This window comes from Gossypium raimondii, chromosome 11 (assembly GCF_025698545.1).
Source record: "Gossypium raimondii isolate GPD5lz chromosome 11, ASM2569854v1, whole genome shotgun sequence".
NCBI lineage: Eukaryota > Viridiplantae > Streptophyta > Magnoliopsida > Malvales > Malvaceae > Gossypium > Gossypium raimondii.
Genome location: NC_068575.1, coordinates 26,977,023 through 27,003,811, shown reverse-complemented (window position 1 = coordinate 27,003,811; position 26,789 = coordinate 26,977,023). Strand labels below are relative to the sequence as shown.

At 33.4% G+C, this 26,789-nt stretch overlaps 3 protein-coding genes across 6 annotated transcripts; 2 read left to right on the top strand and 1 right to left on the bottom strand.

Moving 5' to 3' along the window:
• The first annotated feature begins 2,377 nt into the window (after positions 1-2,377).
• LOC105804285 (uncharacterized) lies at positions 2,378-6,221 on the top strand. Of its 3 annotated transcripts, none has more exons than XR_001136847.1 (8): positions 2,378-2,567; positions 2,899-2,988; positions 3,087-3,184; positions 3,841-4,145; positions 4,453-4,687; positions 5,244-5,448; positions 5,721-6,048; positions 6,121-6,221. XR_001136847.1 is itself a non-coding variant. In XM_052623881.1 (8 exons), exons 1-8 carry the CDS (start codon positions 2,475-2,477, stop codon positions 5,847-5,849), a joined length of 1,059 nt encoding a protein of 352 aa, XP_052479841.1. In that variant the 5' UTR covers positions 2,378-2,474; the 3' UTR covers positions 5,850-6,006. The 3 variants fall into 3 exon arrangements, 2 of the variants coding, with proteins under 2 accessions (XP_052479841.1, XP_012492272.1); XM_052623881.1 differs by lacking the exon at positions 6,121-6,221 and having other exon boundaries at positions 3,841-3,883; positions 3,980-4,145; positions 5,721-6,006; XM_012636818.2 differs by having other exon boundaries at positions 5,721-6,159.
• Positions 6,222-6,236: 15 nt separating this feature from the next.
• LOC105804284 (alkane hydroxylase MAH1) lies at positions 6,237-7,961 on the bottom strand. Its single transcript, XM_012636816.2, has one exon. The coding sequence runs from the start codon at positions 7,801-7,803 to the stop codon at positions 6,304-6,306; it is 1,500 nt and encodes a 499-aa protein (XP_012492270.1). The 5' UTR covers positions 7,804-7,961; the 3' UTR covers positions 6,237-6,303.
• A 4,285-nt stretch (positions 7,962-12,246) lies between these two features.
• Positions 12,247-13,094, top strand: LOC105804286 (uncharacterized). Of its 2 annotated transcripts, none has more exons than XM_012636820.2 (2): positions 12,247-12,576; positions 12,668-13,094. In XM_012636820.2, the coding sequence occupies exons 1-2, from the start codon at positions 12,335-12,337 to the stop codon at positions 12,921-12,923; spliced, it is 498 nt and encodes a 165-aa protein (XP_012492274.1). In that variant the 5' UTR covers positions 12,247-12,334; the 3' UTR covers positions 12,924-13,094. The 2 variants fall into 2 exon arrangements, with proteins under 2 accessions (XP_012492274.1, XP_012492273.1); XM_012636819.2 differs by having other exon boundaries at positions 12,259-12,576; positions 12,662-13,094.
• The last annotated feature ends 13,695 nt before the right edge of the window (positions 13,095-26,789 follow it).

Here is a 26,789-nt window from a genome sequence, read left to right as displayed (position 1 = left end):
AACTTATTTAGTCACAAAGTCATTCCACTATAGTATAGTGACTGAGCTTTCCCCAACGACATACCATTACGAAAGCAACTACTTAGTGCTCGTCTAATTATAAACACTGGCTCTGTTCGCAGAAACATGAGAAAAAAGATAAGAAGGGTATAAGACCATAGCTCAGCTATGACAACCCATAGAGTCTGCCAGAAAATAGACACGGTAAATCTGTCAAAACCTCAAGCGAAGGGTAAATGGCCAGAGTGCCAAGTATGGGAAAACCACAAAGGTGGAATAAAAGTTTAAGGAAAGCCAAATTTGGAATAAGGTATGGGCGAAGACCCAACGAGAATTTAAAGAAGATAGGCTAGGCGAGAGTTGACCTTGTTAAGGAAATGTAAGACATGAGATTATCCAAGGATCACAAGATAGGATCCGCAATCATGAGCTACTAAGAAGAGTGCAATAAAGAGGTATAGGAGAAGTGAGATGACAAGCTCATATAGTTGCAGGGGCAATAACCTATTAGTTTCGCAAGTTGGACTGCCCTTCACTTATGGGGTAGAAAAATACCCAAGAAAGGACTGGTATGAGAGGTAGATTACTGGAAGTAATCCCCCTTCTCCGAACAATAAGGTGGAACAAGGATGGGTTCGCCAAAGTGGTGAGTCGTGCTGAAGGTTAGCACAATATGAAAGAGTTGATGAGTCTTTCTAGACTAGGTATGGAAAGAAAGTGTTTGCCAAGGACTAGCCAGACCATAGAAAGCCACTAAGGATTGGTATGAACAAGTCCACTAAGGAAGGAATGTCCTAAGAATCCTTGGACGGATAGTTGAAAAGGATACCAAAAGGGTTCATAATAAGAAACCGATGAACAACCAGGTTAATTTAAGATCGATGAGCACTCGTGTAAGGGGGAAAGAGTAAGGAAAGAAATATGAGAAGTAAGGAATGAATTCGTCGAGATAGCGAAGTGTCAGGGATGCAGTCGAGCGGAGAATTCGACTAGAGGAAGGTTTCATGGCAAGCCAAGTAGCTCGAACAATTGGGTGGAGTCCGCCACCCTAACAAAGCAAACTTGCCTTAAGTGAGCAGGGGGTAAATTTATATTTAATTTATTTTACGATTATGATAGGGTTAATCATGATCGGTATAAAAACTCACTAAGTTCAATCGAACTTACGAAGTTAACTAATTTTAGCAGGACTTGTGAAGATGATCGAGGACTCAAAGGAGGAACGAAACCAAGTAAAGTGAAGATCAAGAATCATTGTTGGATCGAGTCATGCACATAGGGAAAGGACATAATTAGCGGCTTTGCTACAGGATCATTAACAACGAAGCCCGATAGCACAATTAGAATCTGGATTTTAGGACAAATAGTCCTTAGTTAAGGTTTAAGATTTGTAAAAGGGCCATTGTAAATAAAAAATATCATATTAAAGATAGGAATCTAAGAGACTAAGCATTTGGTGGCTTAAGGCATTAGTCATAAAAATTATTATTTTTAAATTTTTAAATTTTAATTTAGACTGTTATATAGTAGTTAAGCTAGCAATTAGTAAGCATAGGTCCATTTGTGACGCTCCATACCCGGATCCGACGGACAGGTCGGGTATGGGGTGTTACACATGGAAGACATGTTGGCGTTTAGTGATACTATTTGTCATGTGATACTTCCATCACACCTTTAATGTCAAATAACAACATAATAATTAAAATGTTACAAGTCGATAATGTTACTGAAATTAAATTTTGGTGACCAAAACTTTGTTTAAACTAGAGATGTTCATGGGCCGAATCGGGCCAGATTCAGGTTGGGTCTAAGCATGATTTTTATTATACTTTATGCTTGCCTAAACTTGGCCCAACCCAAAATATGGGCCTAGAATTTTGCTAAAATTTTTCCCATACCCGCTCATATTTACAAAAGACTAACCCAAGCCCATTTTAGATCCGTCCATATTATATTTTAAATATTTTTTAAAAATATTTATATTATATTATTTTAATATTAATATTAATATTTTTTTATTTATTAAAATTTTTTATATAGTCATCTTAACATTATTTTAATGTTTATATTAAAGTAGTATTATATATTTAGTATAAATTTATTTTCTTAATACATTATAAATAACATAATATAAAATATTATACACTTAATAATGGATCAAATTAATTTGAACCTTAAATGTTTAAGACAGAATCTTTTAAACGGACTTAATTTTTAATCTAACCTATTTTTAGAGTTTAATATTTTTACCAATTTTTTTAAAATCTGGACGTGCGCGTGGAGGAATAACTTACCCAATAAGTCTAATTTAAACAATACATAAATCACTATTTTTTTTTAGTTTAACCAAAATTATATATTTCTAACATATACTCACTCCCATCTCATACCCTCTCTCCCTCTTTGTTTACTTGGTTGTGGAGAAACCTTTTTATTTCCAAAGGCATCGGTTTACGTCGCTATTTGAAAGCTTGATGAGTAGGGTTGTGCTAGGCTTGCCAGGGCCATGGGCTGAGGATAACCGTGAGCCGTCTGATCATTACACTACCAAAATTGGTGGACTTCCTGTATTTCTCCTTCTCCCTCTTTTCATCTTCATATGTATTCATATCCTCTGCTAGGTCAAGCCCTTCAGCTGAGTAAATCAATCTTTGTGGGTTTTCAAGCAAAGCATGAAGAAGGCTATCTACAAACACATGGGTTAATGTAGTTCGGATTTTGGGTCGTATTTTGATCCTTAAATTAGTGGGTTCGGAGGATATTTAAAGCTTTTGTGCTCCCTCACTAGCCTTCAGCCTTTTCCTTAGACGTCTACTCAGCTAAACCTAGCAGAGGACATCAACAGTTTTTTTTTTTGGGGTTATGTTTTTCTAAACTTCAACTTTGTTCTTTTAACAGGATTGGCCTCTTCCTATAGAGGCTTTGAAGTTCAACCCTACACTTATTCACTGCACACAATGTGGAAGTAAACTCTGTCTTGTTGCTCAGGTTTTTCTTATTCTAACTCTAATGCATTTTCTTCCTGTTGTTGCCGACAAAACTTTTAACATTTGAATCCAATATTATTTGGCTAAATTCCTGTTAAGGTTTATGCTCCAGTTTCAAGTGGAACTTTGAACATAGAAGACCGTCTACTTCTTGTTTTTGCTTGTGTGACACCAAATTGTGGTAGCTCTCCTCTCAGGTTGTTTCTCTGATTTGTTTGTTTGACCCTTGTTTATCATTTAAACATGATTCTTTTAACTGCATAGGTGTTATGTTCTCTTTTAGTCAGTGTTGTCAAGGCGTGTTCTTAGGTGCGCCGGCGCGCCTTGGCACTGGACAGCAAAATCGCCTAAGGCCCTTTCAGGAGAAGTCCATTTAATCAGGTGCACACCTACTGCACGTAGGCACCTACTTTTGTAAGGAAGCCTGCCTAATTGAAGTTATCCTTAATTTCTTTTAATTTTCACTTTTTTTCGTTAGATATGCCTTAGTAAAAAGAGGATAGTACCAGACTCTAATACATCTTAATATTTGAGTATTCAACAATAGACATTGACCATAGGGAAATCAAGTATATTGACCAATAAAAAAATGCATGTTTTGTAGATAAACTAGACCAGACTTCAGAGTTTATTATAAATCTCAAGCTTTATATTACATATAAAAATTCACACATTTACATATTGCTCATTACTTTTCTCAGGCTAGTGCTTTTTTTTGCCTTGTGCGTTGCGCCTAAGGCAAAGGTAACTAGTGCTTATAATGCACCTTGTGCCCTTCACACACCACTGCTTGTAGTATGAGAATAATGGCTTCTTAGATGTATACTTTAGTTAATGAAATATGATTATGTAGTTGGCGAGCTCTTCGGATTCAGAAAGTGGAAAATGAATCAAAGGTATCATCCTCTGCTGCTACTCTGGATAAAGCTCCTTCAGCTTCATCTCCTGTTTCTGTTTCAAAAACTAACTGGTGGGAGAATTTGAGTGATGAGGATAATGAAGATTTGGATTTGGAGGACTTGAGTAAAGCATTTTCTGAAGTGACAAGCTTGAGTTCTGAGCCCAAGAAGATAAGTAGCAACCGGAACTCTGAGGGTGCTGTGAAGCATTCTTTGTCTTTAATTGCACAAACAAGAGGGGTAGATACTGATACACCAGGTGAGTTGCCCTTATTATGATGTATGATTGCATGTGATAGCTTAAACTCTACAATCTGTTCTACAATTAAGTGTCGTCGATGCTAATAATCACGTCACAGCCAAGTTCTTCTCTACACTGCTGCTAACAGTGCAGTCTCATTCTTTCTGTTTCATATGTATCTTGTACCAATGGGTCTGGGGTGTTGCATTTTGATTTTAAAGTTGCTTTAAATTGCCATCTAAATTTCTTTTCTTCATGTTGTTTGTATACTAATTTTGTCGTGCTAAAAGTCTTTTGCTGGATTCATTTTGTTCCTTTATTGCAGTGATGCCATGCTTCTACATTTATAGTCAGGCGGAACCATCATCAAAGGATTTTTCTTCTATGTGTTCAAATCACTCGTCACTTTCAGTCAAGGAGAAAGAAGGTGATATTGATGATCATGGACAAGAAGAAACATGGGAAGCTGAAAATTATGAATATGATAAGGCTCTGAATGCTGACAGGACTTATCTCAAGTTCAAAAAACAATTGGATGCATCTCCAGAGCAATGTTTTAGGTAATTTAGGGTTATTTGTTGAATGTCTATGCCGGAAACCCTTTTATAAATTGGCATATATGGACGACCTCTCATTTCTTTACTGTCACCAGTATTAATGCAAAGCTAGAATGATGCATATTGTTCCTTATTGTATATTCATTGTTTCTTTGTTGCTAGGCCTTTGTTATGGCTCTAAAAGTTCATAAAAAAATAGAATAATGAATGTACTCGAAATTTAAGGTCATATACAATATTTCTGAAAAGGTCTTGCAATGCAGTTAACCTTTTCTTTTCTTCTCAAGGAATCCTTGGTCAAGTTGATCTGCTTTTATGACTTACTGTCACCAAAACGAAAGGAGAATGTAACCAAAAGAAAATTGGGAAGCAATCACTTTGTTATCACCCAGATTACCGCAAAGTTTACACTGATTCCATTTGTAATTTGATTTGGGCACTGTTACACATTATCATTCTTTTCTGCAAGTAGAAGGGGAAAATGGAGAAAAATTTAAGTTTTGATATCTTGATGTCTCAAATAGGGTGTTAAGTTTGTTACGGATCATTATGTTCTCAGATATGCATTCGGTGGGAAACCTCTTCTGGCTACAGCAGAGGTGGATAATGCTGGGAAATGCGGGCTTTGTGGTGCATCAAGGCACTTTGAACTGCAGCTTATGCCCCCATTAATATATTTTCTGCAAGAAGAAGTCGATGATTGTCATAAAGGTTCTCTGGAGAACTGGAACTGGCTGACTCTTGTTGTCTATACCTGTTCCAAGGTGAGAAAAAAAGAAAAGAAAAATGGCTTGTTCTGCTTGTTATTACTATGATCATTTAGCTCAGAATTTATATCAAAGAGCTACTGGGTTTCTTAACTTTAGTACAATATCTGCTATGCTTTCGAAATTGATAGTTGTTCCTTAGGGCCCCAAGTTTTAACTACTTATGAGATCAACCATTCTGCTTAAGCCTGCAGATACTTTTTACTTTTTTACTTGTTTTGAGTGGAAAAAGCCTTCTATTCACCCATGTGATATATATCTCTTTGCAGAGCTGTTCTAATTCATTTGATGAAGAGAAGTCCATCCATGGCCATGGTCAATGGTTTGTCGTAGAGGAGACTGTTCTCGTGCAATTCGATAAGCCCTTAAATGAGTGTCTTCAACGCTATTTCTCATGATTTACAATTTTTGTCAAACATTTGTGTGAATCGGAACTCTTTCAGTCTTTAATCTATGTTGAGCAGCTTCCATGCATACAGAGATGAACTTACAAGGATCCTGAAAGTTTACTGATTTATTTTATGCCCTCGACAAAGCTAGAGCGTGTCATTATTATCTCTGACAAAGTGTTATGCGTTGGTTGAAGATCGATGAGAGGTATCAAATTTTGTATCATGATCTTTGGTTTGCTTTAGTTTATAACTTAAATTCTTCTGTTATCCTATGTAGATGGTTTTCATGGCATTAAATTGCACAAGGATCTTTCTACATGGCTTACTGGACTACTTTCTTTAATCATCATCTATCTATAAACGAAGTCTTTGATTGAATTTGATGTCACCAACTCAAGAAAGTATCTATGATTTTATTTATAAATAATAGGATTTCAACTTTCAAGCGGTTGTGATGCATCTAGTCCCATCTGGGGGAGATCTTAGTCATCAGTCCATCTTTGGTGCGCAGGATAATGGATACAGTTGGAACAACTGGAGTTTCTCCCAATACATGAATACGATAGTTATAAATAATAGCAGATGCCACAGCTTTCATCTGAAGAAAAGCCACATCCTTTCCTAAACATGTCCTTGGCCCTGCATTGAATGACATGAACTTGTATGATGGCTCATGTTTGATCCCTCCTTTCTCGGTAATCCATCTTTCTGGTTTGAATTCAAAGCAATCTTCACCCCAGACCGACTTCATCCTTCCCATTGAGTACAAACTAAACACGATTTTGGTTGTTGGATGAATTGGATGCCCACTTGGAAGCGTGTCTGGTTTAAGGGGTTCCTTGTGTTGGAAAGGAACCGGCGGATATAACCTTAAAGCCTCACATAATGCTCCATGTAGATAAACCAAATTCTTTACCTCCTTAGCATTGAACAGTCGCCTCTTTTTGGTTTCCTCTGCAGGTATTATCGATTGGAGCTCTTCAATGATCTTGTTTTCCACTATCGGATGCCTCGAAACAAGCCAAATGAACCAAGTAAGAGCGGAGCTGGTGGTGTCCCTCCCTGCAAGCATCATATTCAAAATGGTATCTCTCAAGAATTTAACATCACATGACTTCTCTTCAAGAATGTATGATGTTAAGAGATCCACACCACCATCCACGGTTTCTGATATCATCCCTTGGTTCAAATCTTTCCTTTTTTGGCATATATATTGAACCATAATATGATCAAGAACTTCCCATGCCTTTCTATATTTCTTTTCTTCTCCCATGTTCATCCACCTCTGCAACTTAATAAAGCTTTGTGGCGTGATGTGCCGATAAAACATCACTTCGGCAGCGTCATCCATGGCCTTGGAGAAAGGAACATCAGGGAATTCGACGGAGAGGCACTTCGGGTCATAGCCAGTAACCAAGATGCAGGTAGCATCAAATGCGAACCTCTGGAAAACATCTTCTAAGTTAACCACTAAACCTTGTTTGGCAACATGGTCAAGAAGAGGAATGAGCCCCTCTTCCACCTTGGCTCCGGTAGTCCTTGACAAAAACCGGTAGAACAGCTGATGCCTCATGAACCCTTGAGCAGCTATCCTTTGTTTTCTCCACAAATCCATATCCACATTGAAAATCCCGTCTCCCAAGATGTCAAAAATCTGTTTGAATCCAGGTCCTTTGGGGAAGTTGTTAAAGTTGGAACTCATAATGTAGTGAATGTTGGAAGGATCGCAGGTAACCAGTACGTTCGTCTTAGCAAACCCTTTGAAAAGAAAAGTGCAGTGACATATCTCGAGTGTGTCGGTAAACCAGTCATGCAGCCGAGGAATGTTGGAGAGAAACTGTGGCATCATCCCAACAAGCGGGAAACTCTTTGGAGGCCCATGATACTTATCTCTTAAGCAGTAGAGAAGCAGAAAGCAAACGAGAGGCAAAAAAACTTCAAATAAACCCACAAACGCCATCAACTTGGAAAAGCTCTGGGAAATGTTTAAATCAGCTTCGGAGTTCCATGTTCTTAATTCAATTTATAAAGGGAAGTTTAAGCTGCACTTATCATGGCTCACTAATTTGGACGTATACATTAAAAGCATCCCATGGTGGGAGAATGACAGATACCAGAAAGAAGAGGGATGGTGTTTTCAAAATCATCCAAAGATTTCACACTTGGTTACGGATACTTCAAAAACATTCATCAATAATGCCTCCAAATTTGGGAGTTCTAACCACTTATCACTTATTTTATAAGATTTCTATCCTCTATTTCCCTAATATATACTTGTATATTCTATAAATTAATATTTATTAAAAATTTCCATGTACCATTTTTTAACTTAACATGAACGTTTTAAATGCTATTTTAAATGGTGGAAATTAAAAATTTTGGGTTGATGATAGAATGTATATATAGCACAGTAAAATATATATATATAAAAAAAGAAATGAGACGTGCAAATTTATAATTTTTTATGGAGTTAAAAAGTGTATTATTAATGTATTAAATACTTACATTTTAATTTAAGTTTGTTATTTATTTATTTATTAGAAGTATGTTTGATAAAGCCATTGAAAATGACTTTTTAAGAGGTTATAAGTACAATCATAATTAATTACAATCAATATTTTTTTTTATGCAATACAATCAATATATTCAAATAGTTATGTTGATATCCTTTTTTAGTCCGTTTGATAGTTGAATTGAAGACTGTATGAACCTTTTGCAAGAAGAGAAAATAAGGTTAGAGGGAGCTAGGGTTTTATCTTCAGAGCATTCGCTGATACTTAAATCAACGATGGCACAAAGAATAAAATTTAGAGTGTAGAAAGGATAATATACCTCATCTAGCAAATAGACATAATTAGGGGTTGGGTCACTCGTACTGGGTCAAAGGCCCTCCTGAAAAGTGAGAGGTTTAGACAAAAATATAAGTTTGAAAAATAAAGTTGAATAAAAAATAAGGCATGTTTTCTAAATGGTTCGGGCCTCGGGTAAGTTTTTTTAACCCGACCCGGTCCAAATTTGCCTAACTTGTTTTCACTGTTGTTTGTTGTTGTTTGTTATTATTTTGATGTTTTGTTATTATATTGTTACTATTCTGTTGTTATTATTTGAATATTGTATAACTATTATTTTATTATTAATTTTATTACTATTTAAAGGCAAATTGCTTGTTAAGTTGCAACTTTCTTAGTGTACTTATTTAAATATGAATATTCTTTTAATATATTTCAGATTGTTGGGAAACATTTGTTTTAATATTTTAGTGTATTTGATGTACTATATTTTTGAACATTAAATCAAAAACAAACCGATCATTTTTGTTAAAAGTTTCATTCATTTCTAATGTTAAAAACTAGTGTGGTGATAGAATAAATAGAGTTAAATGTAGCGTGTCATATTTATGAAAATATTTTTAACAGAATGACCAATTTACTATTTGATTTAACGTCGATGACTACTTTATTATTTTTTAAGTAAAGGAAGCAAATGTTTATCTTTCAAAACATTATATACGATACGCATTTTATCATTTGTTGTACAAAGATTTTTACATGTTTATGATTGTATGTTGCGTTGATGTTATGGTTTTATGTTCTATATTGTATTTTATATCACTATCCATATTGTATTCTTAATTCATAACATATTGTAAAATATTTATTACTGTGATTCAATTTAAAAAATTATTTGTATTGTGTTGTATTCGTTTAATGTGTAAAAGTATATAATTAATATTTTCACATTAATAATTCGTTTACAGCTCACATATTTGTTGTGATATGACATTTTAATAATTTTAATATTCCTTGTATCATGCTTCAGTTAATCCCATAATCTGTACAGTTTTTCATGATTCAATTTCTAATTTTTAAGAATTAATTTATCAAAAATTATAGAATAATATTTATATATTTTAATAGAATTTTAAATTTTACAAATAGAATCAGAAGTTGATAAGTGCCATATGAAATATTTAAAAAAACAAATGACATTTTTTAAAATTACTTGTAAAATAAAAAAGTACATTATTAATATATCAAATGCTAATCTGAAAATTATATATTAATATAAATATTATGTTGAATTAAAAATGAATATAAATCAAGCAGGTATGACAAAAAGAAATAAAGTCCTCTCCTTGTAGGAGATACTAAAAGGGTAGATGGTGGTGGGGAGGGATACCATTCTCATTGTCAGAAAATCCTCCCATCATATATCACATTTGGTGGCAGTCACATTTAACTAAAAATCTAATTTTCTTGAAAACCAAATAGAAAAAGATATTCAGATTTTCCTTTTTTAGACTACACACTAAATGCTTTGCAAATGATTTCAAATAAAAACAAATTTTATTATTATTCAAATCCCCATAAGTTTAATAATAAATCACTTACCCTATGATTTGAAAAATATTCAATCTCCAGCTTTGACAAAAATAATTTTAAATACAAAATAAAATTTCTTTACAACATTTATTTTTGTTATCTTTGATATTTTGTTTCATAATTTTCAATTAAAAGTAATAAAAATCTAATTAGTTATAACGTTGTTTTAATTACTATTAAATTATATTATATTCTAATATAAACCAATATATAATTTATTTTCCGATCAATATTTGTAACTTTAATTTTAAAGATTTATCATAAACCATAATTGCACTTTTTCTTTTTGTCTTCTCTTTTACCTTTTATTTTAAATTTTTTTACTCAAATACATATTAAATATTTTAAAATTAATTTAATATATATATATATATATATATATCTGAGACGAATTCATTTTCCCTTTATTTCTTTTATTTTATATTTATTTAATTAATTTTTTATAAAATCCTTTTAAATAAAAATTTTAATAAATTCATCTTAAATTTAATATATAAAGGAATTAAATATAAGTTTAAATTATTAAATTTCACTTGAAGTTAGAATTGTTCGCAGGTCGAATCAAGTTAGTCCATTGGCTAAATTCAAGCTACCTTTGCATAACCCGACAATAAATTTCACTATTTATTTATTAATAAAATATTTATAAAATATTTATATTTATATTAATATATAATTACAATTCATTTTTTAAAAGATAATTTAAATTTGAATCCAGGTGACTGGAAGCCAGATTTATTTTGGGTCCAAAGTTGTTTGAAATAGAGAAAATGCATAAAATAAATAGAAAAACATAAATAAATAAGAGTAAGAGTATAATTATCTCTTTATTTAGGCTTAAATACTTATTTAACTCTTAAATTTTCCATGTTTTAAGTTGATATTTATGAGTTTTTCTTTATCTCAAGTTGGTACTTAAATTTTCATTTCACAAGGTTTTAGTATTTTTTAATTGGGACACATAACACTTTCAAATAGTAACATATGACAATGCTAACTTCATTATGATATTATTATTTATTTTAAAAATAAAAATAATTTTTTAAAAATTTAAAAATATAGTAAAATTTTAAAAAATTAAAATTAAATTAACTTTTGTTTAATTTTTAATTTTAATTTCTCCCGAAAAGGGTGCCAAGTCCATGGTGTTGGTCAAGATGAAAAGGAAACTAAACAAAAGTTAATTCAATTTAATCTTTTGTAATTTTAAAAACTTTTACTATATTTTGTTATTATTATTTTATGATTTAAAATTCTTTAAGTATACTTTTAAATTTTAAAAGTTATTACATTTTATTTAAAAAATAAATTATGATGCTAGCATTGTTATGTGTCACTGTTTGAAAGTGTCACATGTCCTAACTTGGTACTGTTACAAAAAATAATCAAAATCCTTGATGAATAAAAATTTAAGTATTAGCTTGAGATAATAAAAACCATAAATATCAATTTGGGATAAAATAAAAATTTAGGAGTCAAATATATATTTAAGCCTCTTATTTAAAATTTATTTAATAAATAGCTCTAAACAAGGTTTATGCTATTTTATTCAAAACTAATTTTCAAATAAATGTATTTTAGATAATTTGGGAGATAAGTGTCTTTTATCTTATTAAAAGAGATAATTAATGTAATCATTGAACTTAGTAACTAGAACTATTTTGGTGCTTGATTTAATAATTTAGTCTATTTTAATTTATTAATTTGGTTTCGTAATAGTGTGATGATATAATATTCGAGATTGTATCATATTATCATTTAAATTTAATAAAAATTTATTTTTAATTTTAGGTGATCACAATGATATATAAACAAAAAAACAAATACCAAAATTGAAGGGCCTTTTCTTACGAGAAAAGAAAAAGAAAACCAAAAATTACAAATACCCTAAAAGATATTACCTTGCCTACCGGTATTGAAATATTCAGAGAAGAAAAGAAAAGGCTAGAGGCAAGGTGGTAAGGCCACGTTACCTTTATTTGGCAGCAACGTGTAATAATTTGAATCCACCTCCTAACTACAAAACCCCAAAGCAAATGCCATTACCACTTTCTTTTCTTTTTTTTCTTAATTTAGTTTAATTTATCTTTTTAGTTGCAAAACTTAAGAATGAAAAAATCTAGAAGCAGCTTGATGTTCCTTCTTGTTTGGTTAATCTTTGTGTCACATCAAATTGTATCAGTAGTTTGTGAAACAGGGCAATACATTGACGACGAAGAAGAGAAAACATCCTTCTTCCATGTCGTATCAAGCACCATTTCTTCCTTGAAGAAATCTCATCTTACTTCTTGGGAAAAGATCAAAACCCTTCTCCATGGCCTCCAGCTCAAGTTCACCCCACCTAATCTAGAGTATGGCACACACACACGCACACTGTGTTATGTTTTTCTTATTACATCCATCCATCCATCACTAACATGCTTTGTTCCTTGTTAGTTTTAGAGCTCCAGGCACAGGCACAACTGGGGTTTCTGAAAGTGCAGGGGAGGATACAAAAAAAGGGATCAAACAAACGGGCACAACTGGAGGTTCTGAAAGTGCAGGAGAGAATATTAAAGAAGCGGCCAAGAAAAGTGTTGAAGCAGGCACAGAGACGGTCGAAAAAACTGCGAAATCTGCTGCAGATGCTGTCCACCACACTGCTGAGAAGCTCAAAGAGACTGTCTCTGATAATAAAGGATCTCGTGATGACCTCTAAATCTCATTTCTCAATCTCTCTTGTACTCTTTTCATAGTCTATATGTTTCGACTTGGATGTTTGATGATTTCATACCAAAACTTTGTTTCATCTTCTGGTATTGTTGATGGATGCATCTACCAACCTGAACCAAAATTAATGGGAATAATCAAAGCATTACTTTTTTTCTTATCTCTCTCCATTCTCTATCATAACTTTAAAAGAAAAAAAAAAGCTTATAGAACCCAATGAGCTAAGCATCATCTCCTTCTCCACTTGCAGAAAAGCATGTACTTCCGAAAAATGGCAAATTAGGAGTCTCTTTACTCAAAAAATTGGAAATCAATGTGCCATTAATTTGTTTTTTAATCTATATAAGCTTCTTTTAAAGGAATATCCTCGACTAAATGAAGTCCCTTGTTTCTGTTGAAAGCTATCTTAACGATACGATCAGCCTTGAAATTATCTTCGCGAGGTATAAGCTCAAGTTTCCATTGCTCGAAATTCATCAAGTGTTACGGAATATATTTGATAAGTACCAAAAAGGATGTCTTTGAGAAGGATTTCTGAATAGCTCTGAATAGCTCAAAAAGCCTATTGACTATCTATTCTGATCACCATTCCATCATATTTCCGATTCTGTAAAATCATCAATCCATTAAGAACACCCTATAACTTAGCGTTGAAGACCGAACAATGTCCCAAATTCCTAATAAACCCAAAGAAGCAACCCCCATGACAATCCCTCAACACCGCTCCAACAGCGGCCAACCCGAAGTCTAACTTCAAAGTGCCATCAGAATTCAAACAGATCCAAGAACCTTCCCCATTGACTGACATCCTAACATTTTGTCTCATGGAATGAGATACCTTGAGAGGAGCTACATTGTACGGCCGAACTGTACAATCCTTTTATTATTTCGTCAACACTCCACTCATTACATTGAAAAATGGAAAGGTTTCAGTTCTTCCAAATATGCCACACAATTAGACCAAAGGAACACTGCCAATCCACTTCCTTTACGGAAAAGTTATAACGATTTCCCAAATTGGATTTAAGCTAATTTTGTAAATTTCCTGAAAAGAATCTACCTTGTTTTTCCACTGGTATAAGCTGAGACCACACTTCTTTAGCCGTGGAACAATCCCTAACGGCGTGAACGACATCTTTCGGTGCACTCCCACATACCGTGCAACGCTCTTCTTCCCTATACCTCGCCTTTTCTGCTCTACCTATGTGAGAAGTCTCTCTTTAAAAGCGAGCCAAAGAAACATTTGAACCCTCTATGGTCCCGGGAATTTCCACACCATATGCCATGCATCATCACTTGAATTCCATGTCCCCTCTCTAAGCATTCGATAAGCACTCTTAATAGAGAATGACCTTGATGCAGACCTAACCCACGCAATTTTATCTGGTCCTGATAAAGGATGAGGAGGATGAATACTTACAATACGTCTAATGACATCATCTGGCAAACAAACTTGGAACAAATCCATATTCCACGAATTACCTTCAATCACCAATTCTCTAAGGGAACAATCTAAATCCAGATTAGAATGAGAAGGAATGTGATTAACCAAAGGGCCAATCTTCAATATCCACTTATCCTTTCAACATCTAATACTTTCCCCATTACCAATTGACCAAAATAAATTATCTCAAAGTACGACCCATATTTTAGAAAGAGACCTCCAAAGGAAAGAACACTTACTATGAGATATGTCTTTTGGGATGCCTCTTTTAACACCCATACTTAGATCTAAGAACCCACACCCATAAAGAATCAGTGTTGGAAACAATATTGAAGCCTAATTTCAGTATAAAGAAATTATTTTGATCTCTTAACTGTCAAAATCCCAACCCACCACAGGCCCTTGATTGGAAAATCTTCTACCATCTCACCAAGAATATCTTCTTGTTTCCCCCAAACATCCCCTAAACAAATTGTCGCACCAAACATTCAATCTCCTCACACAACCCTTGAGAGATCATTATGGACTGCATGAAAAAGCTCGAAATAGATAAGAGAACAGATTGGGATAGAGTAACTCTACCAACAATAGATAATTGTCTCGCATCCCAACTCTGTAGCTTATTTCGGACCTTGTCCACTATAAACCTTAGGGAACAGTTTGTTACCCTTTCATGAAACAGAGGGACACCAAGATATCATCCTAGGTTCTGCATCATACAAAATCTGGGCATATCACATAAAGTCCTTCCATATTCTCCATCAACCCCATTAAAGAAGACCATATTAATCTTGGAAGCATTAATCTAATTGCCCTGAAAAAGCACAAAAATTATCCAATATTTTCTTAATCAAACTAACCTGTTGCATATTAGCTTGACCAAATCATTTGCAAAGAACAAATGTGAAAACGCTGAACTCGAATGCGACAAATGTATAAGATGCCATTGACCAGAGCTAATACTAAACTTAATTCAATGCCCAAGTCATTCCATACACAAAACAAACAGGTATGGTGATAAAGGGCATCCTTGTCTAACCTCCTTGCTAGACGAAGTTCTTTTCGTTGGCACACCATTCCACATGATCTCCATAGTAGAACTTGTGATGGCAGACATAATTACATTTCTAAGAAAACCAGGGATACTTGCAGCTTGAATAGATGTGTAATGACCCAAAATTCACGGGCATCGAAAAAGTACATTATCGGGCCTCCGTCTTAACGAAATGAGTTTGCAAATAATTATTAGAAATATTTATGAGTCTAGTAGTGAGCTTAATTAAGTTTTAATTAAGTGAATTTAGCTTAATTAAGAGAAAATAGGAAGAAGGACTAGATTGAATAAGGGTAAAAGTTGAATTATAGATTAAAAGAAAATATAAAGGACTAAAATGACAAATATGTCATTAAGTAATAGTTGAGGCGGCAAAACAATGAGAAAAATCTAAAGATTTTAATGATTTAAGTTATTATTAATTAATATTAGAATATAATAGTATAAATTATTTAATTGATATTATCTTATTAAATTAATGAAATATATATATATATTAAAGCCAAATGTATGGTAATAAAATATACATGTGTAATAAAATAAGCATAAAATTGTAATTCATGGATTTAAATTACTTATTATTTAAGTAAATAGATATTTATTATTTATTTTTAAGTAAAAGATATTTATTAATTAAATAATTATATTATAAGATTTTTATGTGATAAATAAATTAAAACATGACAAATGTATGATGATGATATAGTACATGTGTAAATATAAGTAATATAACACTTGTAATAAATATATTAATTATTAAATAGATATTTACTAAGTTATTATATTATTATTAAACAAATAAAGCATAAAAGCAAAAGGAAATAAAACAAAGAAGGAAACCAAAACAGAATAGGCTATCCGAAAGTACCAGGGGAAAAAGAAGAAAAGAAAGAAAAAGGAAAAATTAGGGTTTGGAAGCTTTAAGCTTTAATTGGTAAGTCAATTAAGTCTTTTTTACTTAAATTTGATGTTTTAGAAGCTTTAGAACAAAGTTTTGTTGAAACTAAGTTGAGGTTTTGGAAGTTTTTTTTAGGTTTTTGAACATAGTTCATGTTGAACAAAATAATAAATTAGGGGTTTAATTGAATGAATTTTAAGCTAGAATTGATTAAAAGATTAAATTGTAAACTAGGCTATAAGTTTTGTGTTGTAGGGATTAAATTGAAAGAAGTTTTAAATTAGGGTTTTATTATGAACATTAGATAGTTAAGTAGAATATGGAAGGAAATTGAATAGAAATAAAGTATGAATTGAGTTAGAAAAGTAAATGAGTTAATTAGGATTAAATTGGAATTAGGGTATAAATTGGATAAAAATTCAATTATTATCATTAATTAGTGCTGTAATTAATAGTATAATTATTTTAATTTCTTTAGCTAGCAAAGAACCTGAGGCATTGGTACCGAAAGGAATGAAAAAAGTTGTCGAGGAGTAATCGAACAAATCCGGGTTTGTATTACTATAATTCAAACTACTATTTATTAAAAGTTATATTTAAATTTACGTGTATGGTAAGTAAAATTTTAAGGTTGGTATCAATATTGATAAGAATGAAATTGAGATGAAGTATGATTCTGTATACAGCTTTCCTGATCAGGCACTATATGTGTCATATTAGGCACCACTTGTGTCGTTTCAGGCACTTTATGTGTTGTATACTGCTTCTAATATATTGATTAGGTACTGAGTACCGTTTTAGGCACAATGTGCAGTACTAATGTGTTTGGTTGGAATCCGTGTATCTGCCAAGGTCCAGGTTTCTTAATAGGGTGAATAATTGAAATGTGAGAATTGAATGAATTTGATTGATCATACGACTGAAAGTATAAGAAAGAAATTGTTAGTTGAATTGTGAGATTTGAAAATATGAACCTAAGGTCCATGAATTGATCAAATTCAAGTTATTAATATATGATATTGTTGATGAATCATTATATGAAATATGAAACTGAATGTAAATTAGTTCTTATAAGTTATAAATTTTACATGTTCAATGTTATATGATTAATATTTATAATTCATTAAAGTTATATAGTTTGAATTATGGTAATACCACTGAGTACGAAATACTCAAATAGACGGTTGTTTTCGTACATGTGTCAAGAGAAATCAAAGGTCCCGGTTCAGCATCCAGATCAATCCCGATTTCAGAGACAATTTGGTAAATATGGCATGAAATTAAAACGGAAATAAATGAAATTATTAGTTCAATTAAAAAAATTATTTATGAATGATCAAGTAGATAAATTGTTAAATTAATGTTGTAGGCATAATTAGGCATGTTTGATTGTAGAGATGTATAGGTTGTTGTATTGGTTGCAAATTGGTTGTGGTTTGAAATTGCAGGGAAGGTTAGATAATTATAAAGGGGTTATATTGAGTTTTTTTTTAAAACAAAATTCCGGAGCACTCAAACAAGTCTCGATTCACTTCTAATACGTATTCTAGGCCTCGAAGGTCCATGAAAGGGACTAAATCATTAAATTATAATTGTATGTTATTTATTTGTAAATTTAATCGTAAATTATCTGATATGTTTGGTAATACCTCGTAACCCTGTTTCGGTGATAGTATGGGATTAAGGGGTGTTACAGTTGTTGGTATCAGAGCTATCAGGTTTAGTCGATTCTTGAGTTAAATCGAGCTTGAAAATTGAGTCTATAAGTACATGCCACTGTTGAGTCAAAACTGAGTCGGGATTTGGATGCTGACCTATTTTGTTGTTATTGTTTTATAAATTAAAGATGTCAGATGAACGAATAAAGGATATTGATCAAGAAATGTACACCGGAGATGAAAAATTGTATGGATTAGATGAAACCGAATCAATAACACCTAGTGTAAACCCGATGAGAAATCAACCTTCTAATGTAGATTGAAGAAATGATAGAAATAGAGATGATTCTCACTTACTACGAGTTATTGCTAATGCCTTACAAAGAGTAGCGGGGACTGCTCCTGCTACGACTTCCATACTTACTTAGAGATGGGCCCCGATAAAAGAATGAAAAAATACAGTGCCACTGAATTCTTGGGTTTGATAGGAGTTGATCCATCCATAGTAGAGAATTGGATGGAATCAACTAAAAGAATATTGTTACAATTGGAATGTACTCCCCGAGAGTGTTTGATTTGCGATGTTTCTCTATTGCAAGAAGAAGCTTATCTGTGGCGGGAATCCGTAATTCAACATCTGCCAGCAGAACATGTAACATGGGAATTATTTCAGAAAGAATTCCAGAAGAAATATGTCGGGGAATTATATATCGAAGATAAAAACCAAGAATTTTTTATGTTAAAACAAGGTGATTTATCAGTAGTGGATTATGAATGAGAATTCTCTAAACTCAGCCGATATGCTTCAGAGTTTATACCAACAGAGGCCGACAGTTGTAAGAGATTTTTACGGGGCTTAAGAGATGAAATCAGGGTACAGTTGGTATCTCATCGAATCACAGAATTCGTAGATTTGATTGAGCGAGCAAAAATGGTAGAACAAGTTCTAGGATTGGATAAAAAGTCAGAAACAACGAGATTGATAGGGAAACTAGTGGGAGCCACTAGTTCAAGTCTTTTACCAAAAAGATCTAGAAAATCCAGGGGTGGTTGGAGACCGAGTTTTAGATTGGATCGAGGTGATAGAAGCCAGAGAAAACATACAATAGTATCTACCGGTAGTGTGAGAGATCCATCCCGGGATGTAGAAATTCCAGAATGTGAACATTGTGGGAAAAAGCTTCTGGGTGAATGCTGGAAAGTGATTGGAGGTTGTTTCCGTTGCAGGTCGACATAGCATTTTGTTAAAGACTATTCGAAGAATAAAAATGTTACACGTACAGCATCCCAGAGATCAATGTCAATTACTCGAAGTAGAGGTTCGGGCAGAGGTGGTTCTGTATCTAGAGGTGGAGGTGTATGAAGGGGCAGTGATATAGTTACACAGCAATCGGAGGCTAGAGCACCAGCCAGAGCATACGTGGTTCGGACTCGGAAAGAAGATGATGCACACAACGTTGTAACAAGTATATTTTTACTGTATTCTGAACCTTAATAGAAGTGTCTAGCCCTTTGGGACAAACCGTGCCTGTGGACCGAGTGTGCAGGAGATGCCCATTGATAATACAGGATAAGATGTTTTCTATTGATTTATTGATCATGTCTTTCGGTGACTTTGATGTAATCTTGGGTATAGATTGGTTGTCTGAACATGGAGTGGTATTAGATTGCTATAAAAAGAGGTTCAATATTCAGACAGAAGATGGGGACATAATTGAGGTGAATGACATCCGTACTAGTGGATCAACACGTATCATTTCAGTAATCAAGGCTAATAAATTGCTTCAGCAGGGTTGTACAGCATATCTAGCTTATGTTATTAATTCTGATTCGGTTGGTAGTCAGTGCAGCAAGATCAGAACTGTATGTGAGTTTCTAGATGCATTCCCTGAAGAACTACCGGGCTTACCACCTGACAGAGAGGTTGAATTTGCTATTGAAGTTTATCTGGGTACAGTTCCAATTTCTATACCTCCGTATCGAATGTCGCCTACTGAATTAAAAGAATTAAAGATACAGTTACAAGATTTGTTAGATCCTGGATTCATTAGTTAATTAAAAAAAGGACTAAATTGAAAAATGTGTAAAACTTGCTAATTATAGCAATTAGGTGATAACATGGTGTAATTATTAATTGAGGAAGGACTTAAGTGATAATTAAGCCCTAAATAATATAATGAGATGGAAAATTGATGGATAATGACAAAATAATGAAATTATGGCAAACTTGTAATTTAGTTAAAATTAAAATAAAATTAAGTGAAAAGAAATAGGTTTCTTCTTCATTTTACATTGCCATAGCCGAAATTCTTGGTTTTTCAAGCTAGGAGAATCGGCCAAGAAAATTGTTATGCATGTGAGTGAATTTCTTACCCGTTTCTTGTAATTTTTATGTTTTTGAGATCGTTACAACTAGGTCTAGCTAGCCCGTACCTTCATTTTCGATTCTGTTAAAAATTTTGGAAGTTTCCATTGATGAATATTAGATGTTTTTGATGAATAAAATGAATTTGGAGCTTTGATTGTGTTGTGTGATGATTTTGTAAAATGATTTTTGTTAAATATTGATTTTAGGATTAAATTGTGAAAATGTCAAAATATTAGGATTTGATAGTGAATTTTAGGTTTATTAAGGGTTGTATGAGGGCCTAGAATATTTGGATAGATTATTGATTTGAGAAAATTAGTTAATTTGTTAGATTAACTAATTAAGGGATTAAATTGTAAAAGTTTAGGGTAATTACACAAATTCAAAAAATAAAAGGTGTAAAAGGCCCAATTTGCCCGGCCCGTTAGTAAAATAAACCAAATGAAAAAAAATTTAAACAGTCCAATAAACAGTCCAAATTACAAAAATTCACCAGACTCAGATACAATCCTTGGCCCAATCGCGTTACAAGCCCAAACAGCCTATTTTTTTTTTTTACATTTTCAGAAACCCTAAAGGGTTCTAGAAACTAAGTCGTCGCAAGCCTCCAGCGCCACAGCCAAGCCTCCACATGTGACGTTCGCTTCTCCCAAGAGTGTCTGCCTCCTCATGCACGTAGCGCCACCACAAGCCTCCAGCTGGCCTCCCTACGGCCGTACCTGCAGCAAACAAAAACAAACACAGAGCAACAAAGAATAACAGAAAACACAGGAGAAAAGAGAAAATTTTCGGGATTTTTTGGGATTTTTCTTTTTTATTGTTATTTCTTTTATTTTTGGCTATAAAAAGCCAATTGTAACACTGAATTTGGGGTTACATACACAGAATCAATACAAAAAAGGGAATCAAAAAATTTCAAAAGAGGTGATATTTTTTTCTTTCTTTCTTTCTTTCTTTCTTTCTATTTTCGATTCGTCTTTTAAAAAATAGGAATAATAATAAGAAATAGAGAGAAAAGGAGGGGGTTACCTCTGCCAGTCTGCTGTCGGCCTCCATATGCTCTCTTACAATTAGAGATTGAAAGGGGCTGTTGTTTCGGCTGAGAACGGCGGGAGGTGGCCTGGGATGCAATTGATTTCAAAGAACCGAAAAGGAAATAAAGTGATTTAGGTTTTTTTAATAGTATGTATATAGATTAGGAAATGACGTCGATATGGTCAAATTTCAATGGCTCCGAAAACGGCGCCGTCTTAGCCTCAGTGACCCGCGCGGTGACCCGACCCAGGGGAAGGATCCGCATGTTTTCGCTTCAGTGGGATATTTGCGCAAATGGTCCTCCTGCTTTTATAACGCATCTGGATCAATTCTTTCACTTCTTTTAAATTTGGTCTATCATTTATCTTTTGCTTCATTTTAGTCCATATTGCAGAGCTGCGTTTTGGGAGGATGGGGAATATTTCCCAATTAGTCCCCCATGTTATTCGCGCACTGCATTTTTGTCCTTCAATTTTATTTTATTTTCACTTTTTTCTTTCTGAATTTGTTTTAAAACCAATTTAATCCTTATTAGCTTGATTTAATTTTCTCTTTTTTTAATTTATTTAAGTATTTATATTTCATTATTTTTTGATATATTTAATTTTAAATCTAACCTTATTTTTATATTTGTGCTTAATATTATTTTAAATCCTTTATGAATGTTGTTTAAATTTATCACATATTATTATTTTAAATTTATCATATAATTATTTTAAGTTTACATGTATCATTCTTCAAATTTATTATGTATTATTCTATATATTTTATGTAAATTTAATATTATTTATATACCATTTATGATATATTATTAATCCCATATTATTCTATTTTTACTTATTCTCATATATATAATTTATTTCTTTTTAAAACCTACTTTATTATATTTCATCCATTTCAACTTTTTACATGTATTATCATGTATGTATTATTTATTTAGATTAACATATATATAGATATTATTATTTTATATATTACTTATTTGGATTTTCCTCATTTGTAATATTTACTTTAAGATTTATTTAGATATTTTTGTTTCACATAATATATATATTTTAACTCCATTTTTTATCTATTCTAAATTTTCTTGCATATTATTTATTTTAAAATTTTCATACCTACACTTTATTGGTTTACAATTTCCTTTCTTTCATGTTTTTGGTTATTTCAAAACTTGTACATTGGGTTGGTGTTTGTGTTAATTTGCTTGTTTCTTAGTTTTTTTATTAATATTAGGTTTTAAATACTAATGTTGATATTTACATGTGATGTGAGATTATTGCCTTTATGTGTATGGTATTTGTTTATTGGTATTTATGGATTATTTGTGTTCATTAACATATAGGTTTACGAAATTATCGCCTCGCGTTGTACGTTATTATTCCATTGTTTTTATTTCTTTAAAAAATTACGTTTACTATCACTCAAGTATCAAGAGCATTTTTATTCAAAAAGTTTTTCAAAGATAACACAAAGTTCGGTATTTGGGATCCTCGAAAGAATTGAGCCCTAACGTATTGAATTCCAATTTTTCTCGTCGAATCTAAATAACCGAGATTATTCTTTAATCAAAGCATACAAATAAAAAACTCATTCTCGAATTGATCGTTGTGTCCTAACGCATTGGATATGACATGTTGTTTTCTCGAGATGATGATTTTTTCCAAAAAATAAAAATAAAGGCAATATTCGATATTTAGGAATTTTGTGAAATCGAACCCTAATTTACTGGGTTTTGATTTTCTCATTTGACCCAAATAATCGATATCCTTCTCAAAATGCATAGGTTTTAAAAGTCAAAAGATAAACTTAATTCGAGGATTTGAAATGTTGCACTCTAACTTCTCGAGTGTGACAATTTATTTCTTTGAAATCGTGAGCCTTATCATCCAATTCATTTTATTCAAGATAAAGGATCGTATTTTAAAATCTTTTCAAAATTTCGACATTAAGACATTAAACAATCAATTCGGTACCAATTTTGGGCGCCACGAGGGTGCTAACCTTCCTCGTATGTAATCGACTCCGAACTGCTTTTCTCAAAATTCACAGACCTAAAATTATTTTCAAGGTGATCTGATCACACCTCAATAAAAGATCGGTGGCGACTTCAATTTTCATTTTAAATTCGATCCTCGTTTTTCAAATCAAAAAAATGGTTTCGACAGCTTGGCGACTCCACTGGGGATACCAAGAGAGTCGGGCCGCAAAATTGATTATTTTTGGTCTTATTGTCGAAAATAGAAAATTCGATTTGAAAAATTACGATCCTCTCTTTGCACTTGTTTGTATGATTATTGTAAATCAATTTTTATATCTTGGCATCATATTGCATAAAGACTGTTGGTCTTACCCTTTTAAGTGGGAGTGAGAAGCTACTCCTTCGTGAGGTTTTCACCTCCGTGCAGGATTGTGGATCACTTTTGGAATACATCCGTACCTATGTCTTCGTGAGATTTTCATCTCCGTGCAGCCATAGGGAAATGTATTCCCCTGAACCGAACTTGGTCTGTATGAGCCTATAATGGGTGAAGATCGAGGAATCTGCCTTGACTTTAGAGCTAAACTGCATATAGAAGACCTAGGAACCCATCCTAGGTAGAGCCACTCCAAATCCTTAGTGGTTACCCGACTAGGTACTTTAGTTTTCCTTGCTTGCTTCTATTTTGTACTAACCCCTCTTGTTGTGTTTTGATTACGGTTGCATTGCATTTGCATATTAGGAAAGATATATTGATTCAAGTCCGATTACTAAATTAGAAAGCTTGTCATAAAATACGGATTACTTGATAAAGTGGAAAATAATACGATTGCTCGAATATATTCCAAGAAACACAAGAAGGGTGATGAAAAGTTCATAACCTTGCTTCGTGGCCTGAGGATTCAAGGCGATTGTCTAAGAGCCCTCGATGTTCCAACTCCCTTAAAGAAGCTTACGAGCTTATGAAGATGGGCAGATGATGGATCGCGACCGGGATCAAGAAATGGAGCTAGTAATGGCATCTATTGGAAATTGGCGAGATTGTCTCAAACATGCGGATGAAGAAAAAGATCGATGTTGTCTCTTGGAATATAATGGCAAGGCCGTGCATGCATCTGCTTTATGTAAAGGAATTTACTTTCTAGAAAAGTTTTCTAAATGTAATTGAATCAGAACCAACGTCTCTCTAGGCATTCATTTCATGCATTTGCATTACATGCATTAAAGTCCATTGAAAAATTCTAACTGAGTAAATTTATTTCAGCTAATCTGGAAAACCAACCAATCAATCACCCTTACGGCACTCGTCACAAAACTAAGGAAATGGATCAAAGATTAGAGAAGCTAGAGCAAATGCAAAAGGATATGCAAGAACGGTTACAAGTGCAAATGCAAGAGCGGCTAGATAAAATCCAAGAAGACATGATGGAAAAATTTATCAAAGCTCAAAAAGATGCGATGACTGAATTGACCCATCTACTGACGGGAGGAGTAGATAAAGGAAAGGGCCCTATGGCCAATCCTGGGGAAGGTAATGAGGATCCGTTATATCCTCTGGGTTTTACTCCACCAAATGTAAAAACCGAAATATACCCAAAAGGATCGTCTGTCACAATTAGGCCGCAACAATTACAAACTGGTGTCACGATCCCCACAATTTTCCAGGGACGATCAATTTTAAGCCCGAGAGAAAACCTAATTAATCCTATCATTCTTGATTTTGATGAAATGGTTGAAAAAGAGAAGGCAAACGTCGAACTGTCAAAACAATGGGAGGATAAGTGTAAATGGTTAGAGGAAAAATTCAAAGCCCTGAAAAGCGTCGATAGTCACCATGGAATCGATGTTAAAGATCTGACCTTAGTTCCAGACTTAGTACTCACAAGTTCAAGATGCTTGGATTTGAGAAATATAATGGGTCCAGTTACCCTGAAGCCCGTATCACCATGTTCTGTAGGAGAATGACTGGGTATATTAACAATGACCAGCTATTAATACATTGTTTTCAGGATAGCCTCTTTGGAGCAGCGTCGAAATGGTACAATCAGTTGAGCCGTACCGAGATTGGTTTGTGGAGGAACCTAGCACAGGCATTCATGAAACAATACGGTCATGTAACGAATATGACCCCTGATAGAATCACCTTACAAAATTTGGAAAAGAAATCAAATGAAAGCTTTAGACAGTATGCATAGAGGTGGAGAGAGGTTGCAGTCCAAGTCCAGCTGCCACTCCTAAAGAAGGAAATGACGATGATCTTCATCAACACACTGAAAGCCCCGTTCATCACGCACATGTTGGGAAGTGCTTCAAAGAGTTTCTCTGATATAATCATGAATGGTGAAATGATTGAAAACGCCATCAGAAATGGAAGAATAGAGGGTGGAGAGAGTAACAAAAAATCGGTCTCAAGGAGAAAAGAAGATGAGATGAATAACATAGGTTAGCCAAGGTCAGTAAGTCATCCAGGTAAAGGGCTCGCTAGTCAACAAGGTTCATTGAGACAAGAACCTGGAGTGAAACCAAGTACTGAGAAGCTCCAGTTCACACCAATTTCGATGTCGTATAAGGAGCTGTATCAACGCTTATTCGATGCGCACATTATTGCCCCTTTCTACTCAAAACCCTTGCAACCTCTGTACCGCAAATAGTATGATGCGAATGCACAGTGTGATTATCATGCGGGAATTGGGGGACATTCGATAGAAATTGTTGAAAGGCTCATTAACATGGGTGTTGTCAAGTTTGATGACTCCAGTGTAGAAAATCCGTTACCCAATCATAATTGATAATGGGGTGAATGCAATGCATGAAGAATAGTGGGAAATGTTCACATCGACGAAAAGCAACTGAAGAAGGGACATTGCTAGATATCCGCCCTTATAACCCTGTGAGTGTTCTAAGCAATTAGAATGCGAAAGAAATCCTTGTAGTTTTTAGAGCTTATTTAGAGTAATATTCAGAACATTTTGTTGTTTTCAGCCTAAAAATGCTAAAAATTTCTTTGTGAAATAGGCTAATGTCTGAATGTCATTATTCTAATAAAATACATCTTTGTGATCACTTTTGAGCCAATGTTCTTTCGTTCTTTTTGAATAATTATTTCTGGTTATTTCGTTCTTTTGGATTTTCTTCCACATCATTCATTCATTCATAATCATATTGTACAAATGATTTTTCATAAATTCATACATTCTTCTTTATATTCTTTGGTACTTACTATGGGTCCCTAGATATCAATGACATGATTGACACTGCTGCAGACTTAGAATCTCCTTTTGAACAAGATATGTTTTTTGAGGAATATCATGACTTTAAAAATGACATGGATTGTAACCTATATCCGGACTTGTTGAAGATGGTAAAATAAGAGGATAGACAAATTTTACCTCACAAGGAACTATTAGAAATTGTGAG

Bases quoted from the DNA above. Each gene is read 5' to 3' on its own strand.
- LOC105804285 (XM_012636818.2), top strand. From the start codon at position 2,475: ATGAGTAGGGTTGTGCTAGGCTTGCCAGGGCCATGGGCTGAGGATAAC. The intron at 2,989-3,086 runs GTTTTTCTTATT...ATTCCTGTTAAG, and splicing joins AACTCTGTCTTGTTGCTCAG to GTTTATGCTCCAGTTTCAAG. The intron at 4,688-5,243 runs GTAATTTAGGGT...TTATGTTCTCAG, and splicing joins TCTCCAGAGCAATGTTTTAG to ATATGCATTCGGTGGGAAAC.
- LOC105804284 (XM_012636816.2), bottom strand. From the start codon at position 7,803: ATGGCGTTTGTGGGTTTATTTGAAGTTTTTTTGCCTCTCGTTTGCTTT.
- LOC105804286 (XM_012636819.2), top strand. From the start codon at position 12,335: ATGAAAAAATCTAGAAGCAGCTTGATGTTCCTTCTTGTTTGGTTAATC. The intron at 12,577-12,661 runs GTATGGCACACA...GTTCCTTGTTAG, and splicing joins TTCACCCCACCTAATCTAGA to TTTTAGAGCTCCAGGCACAG.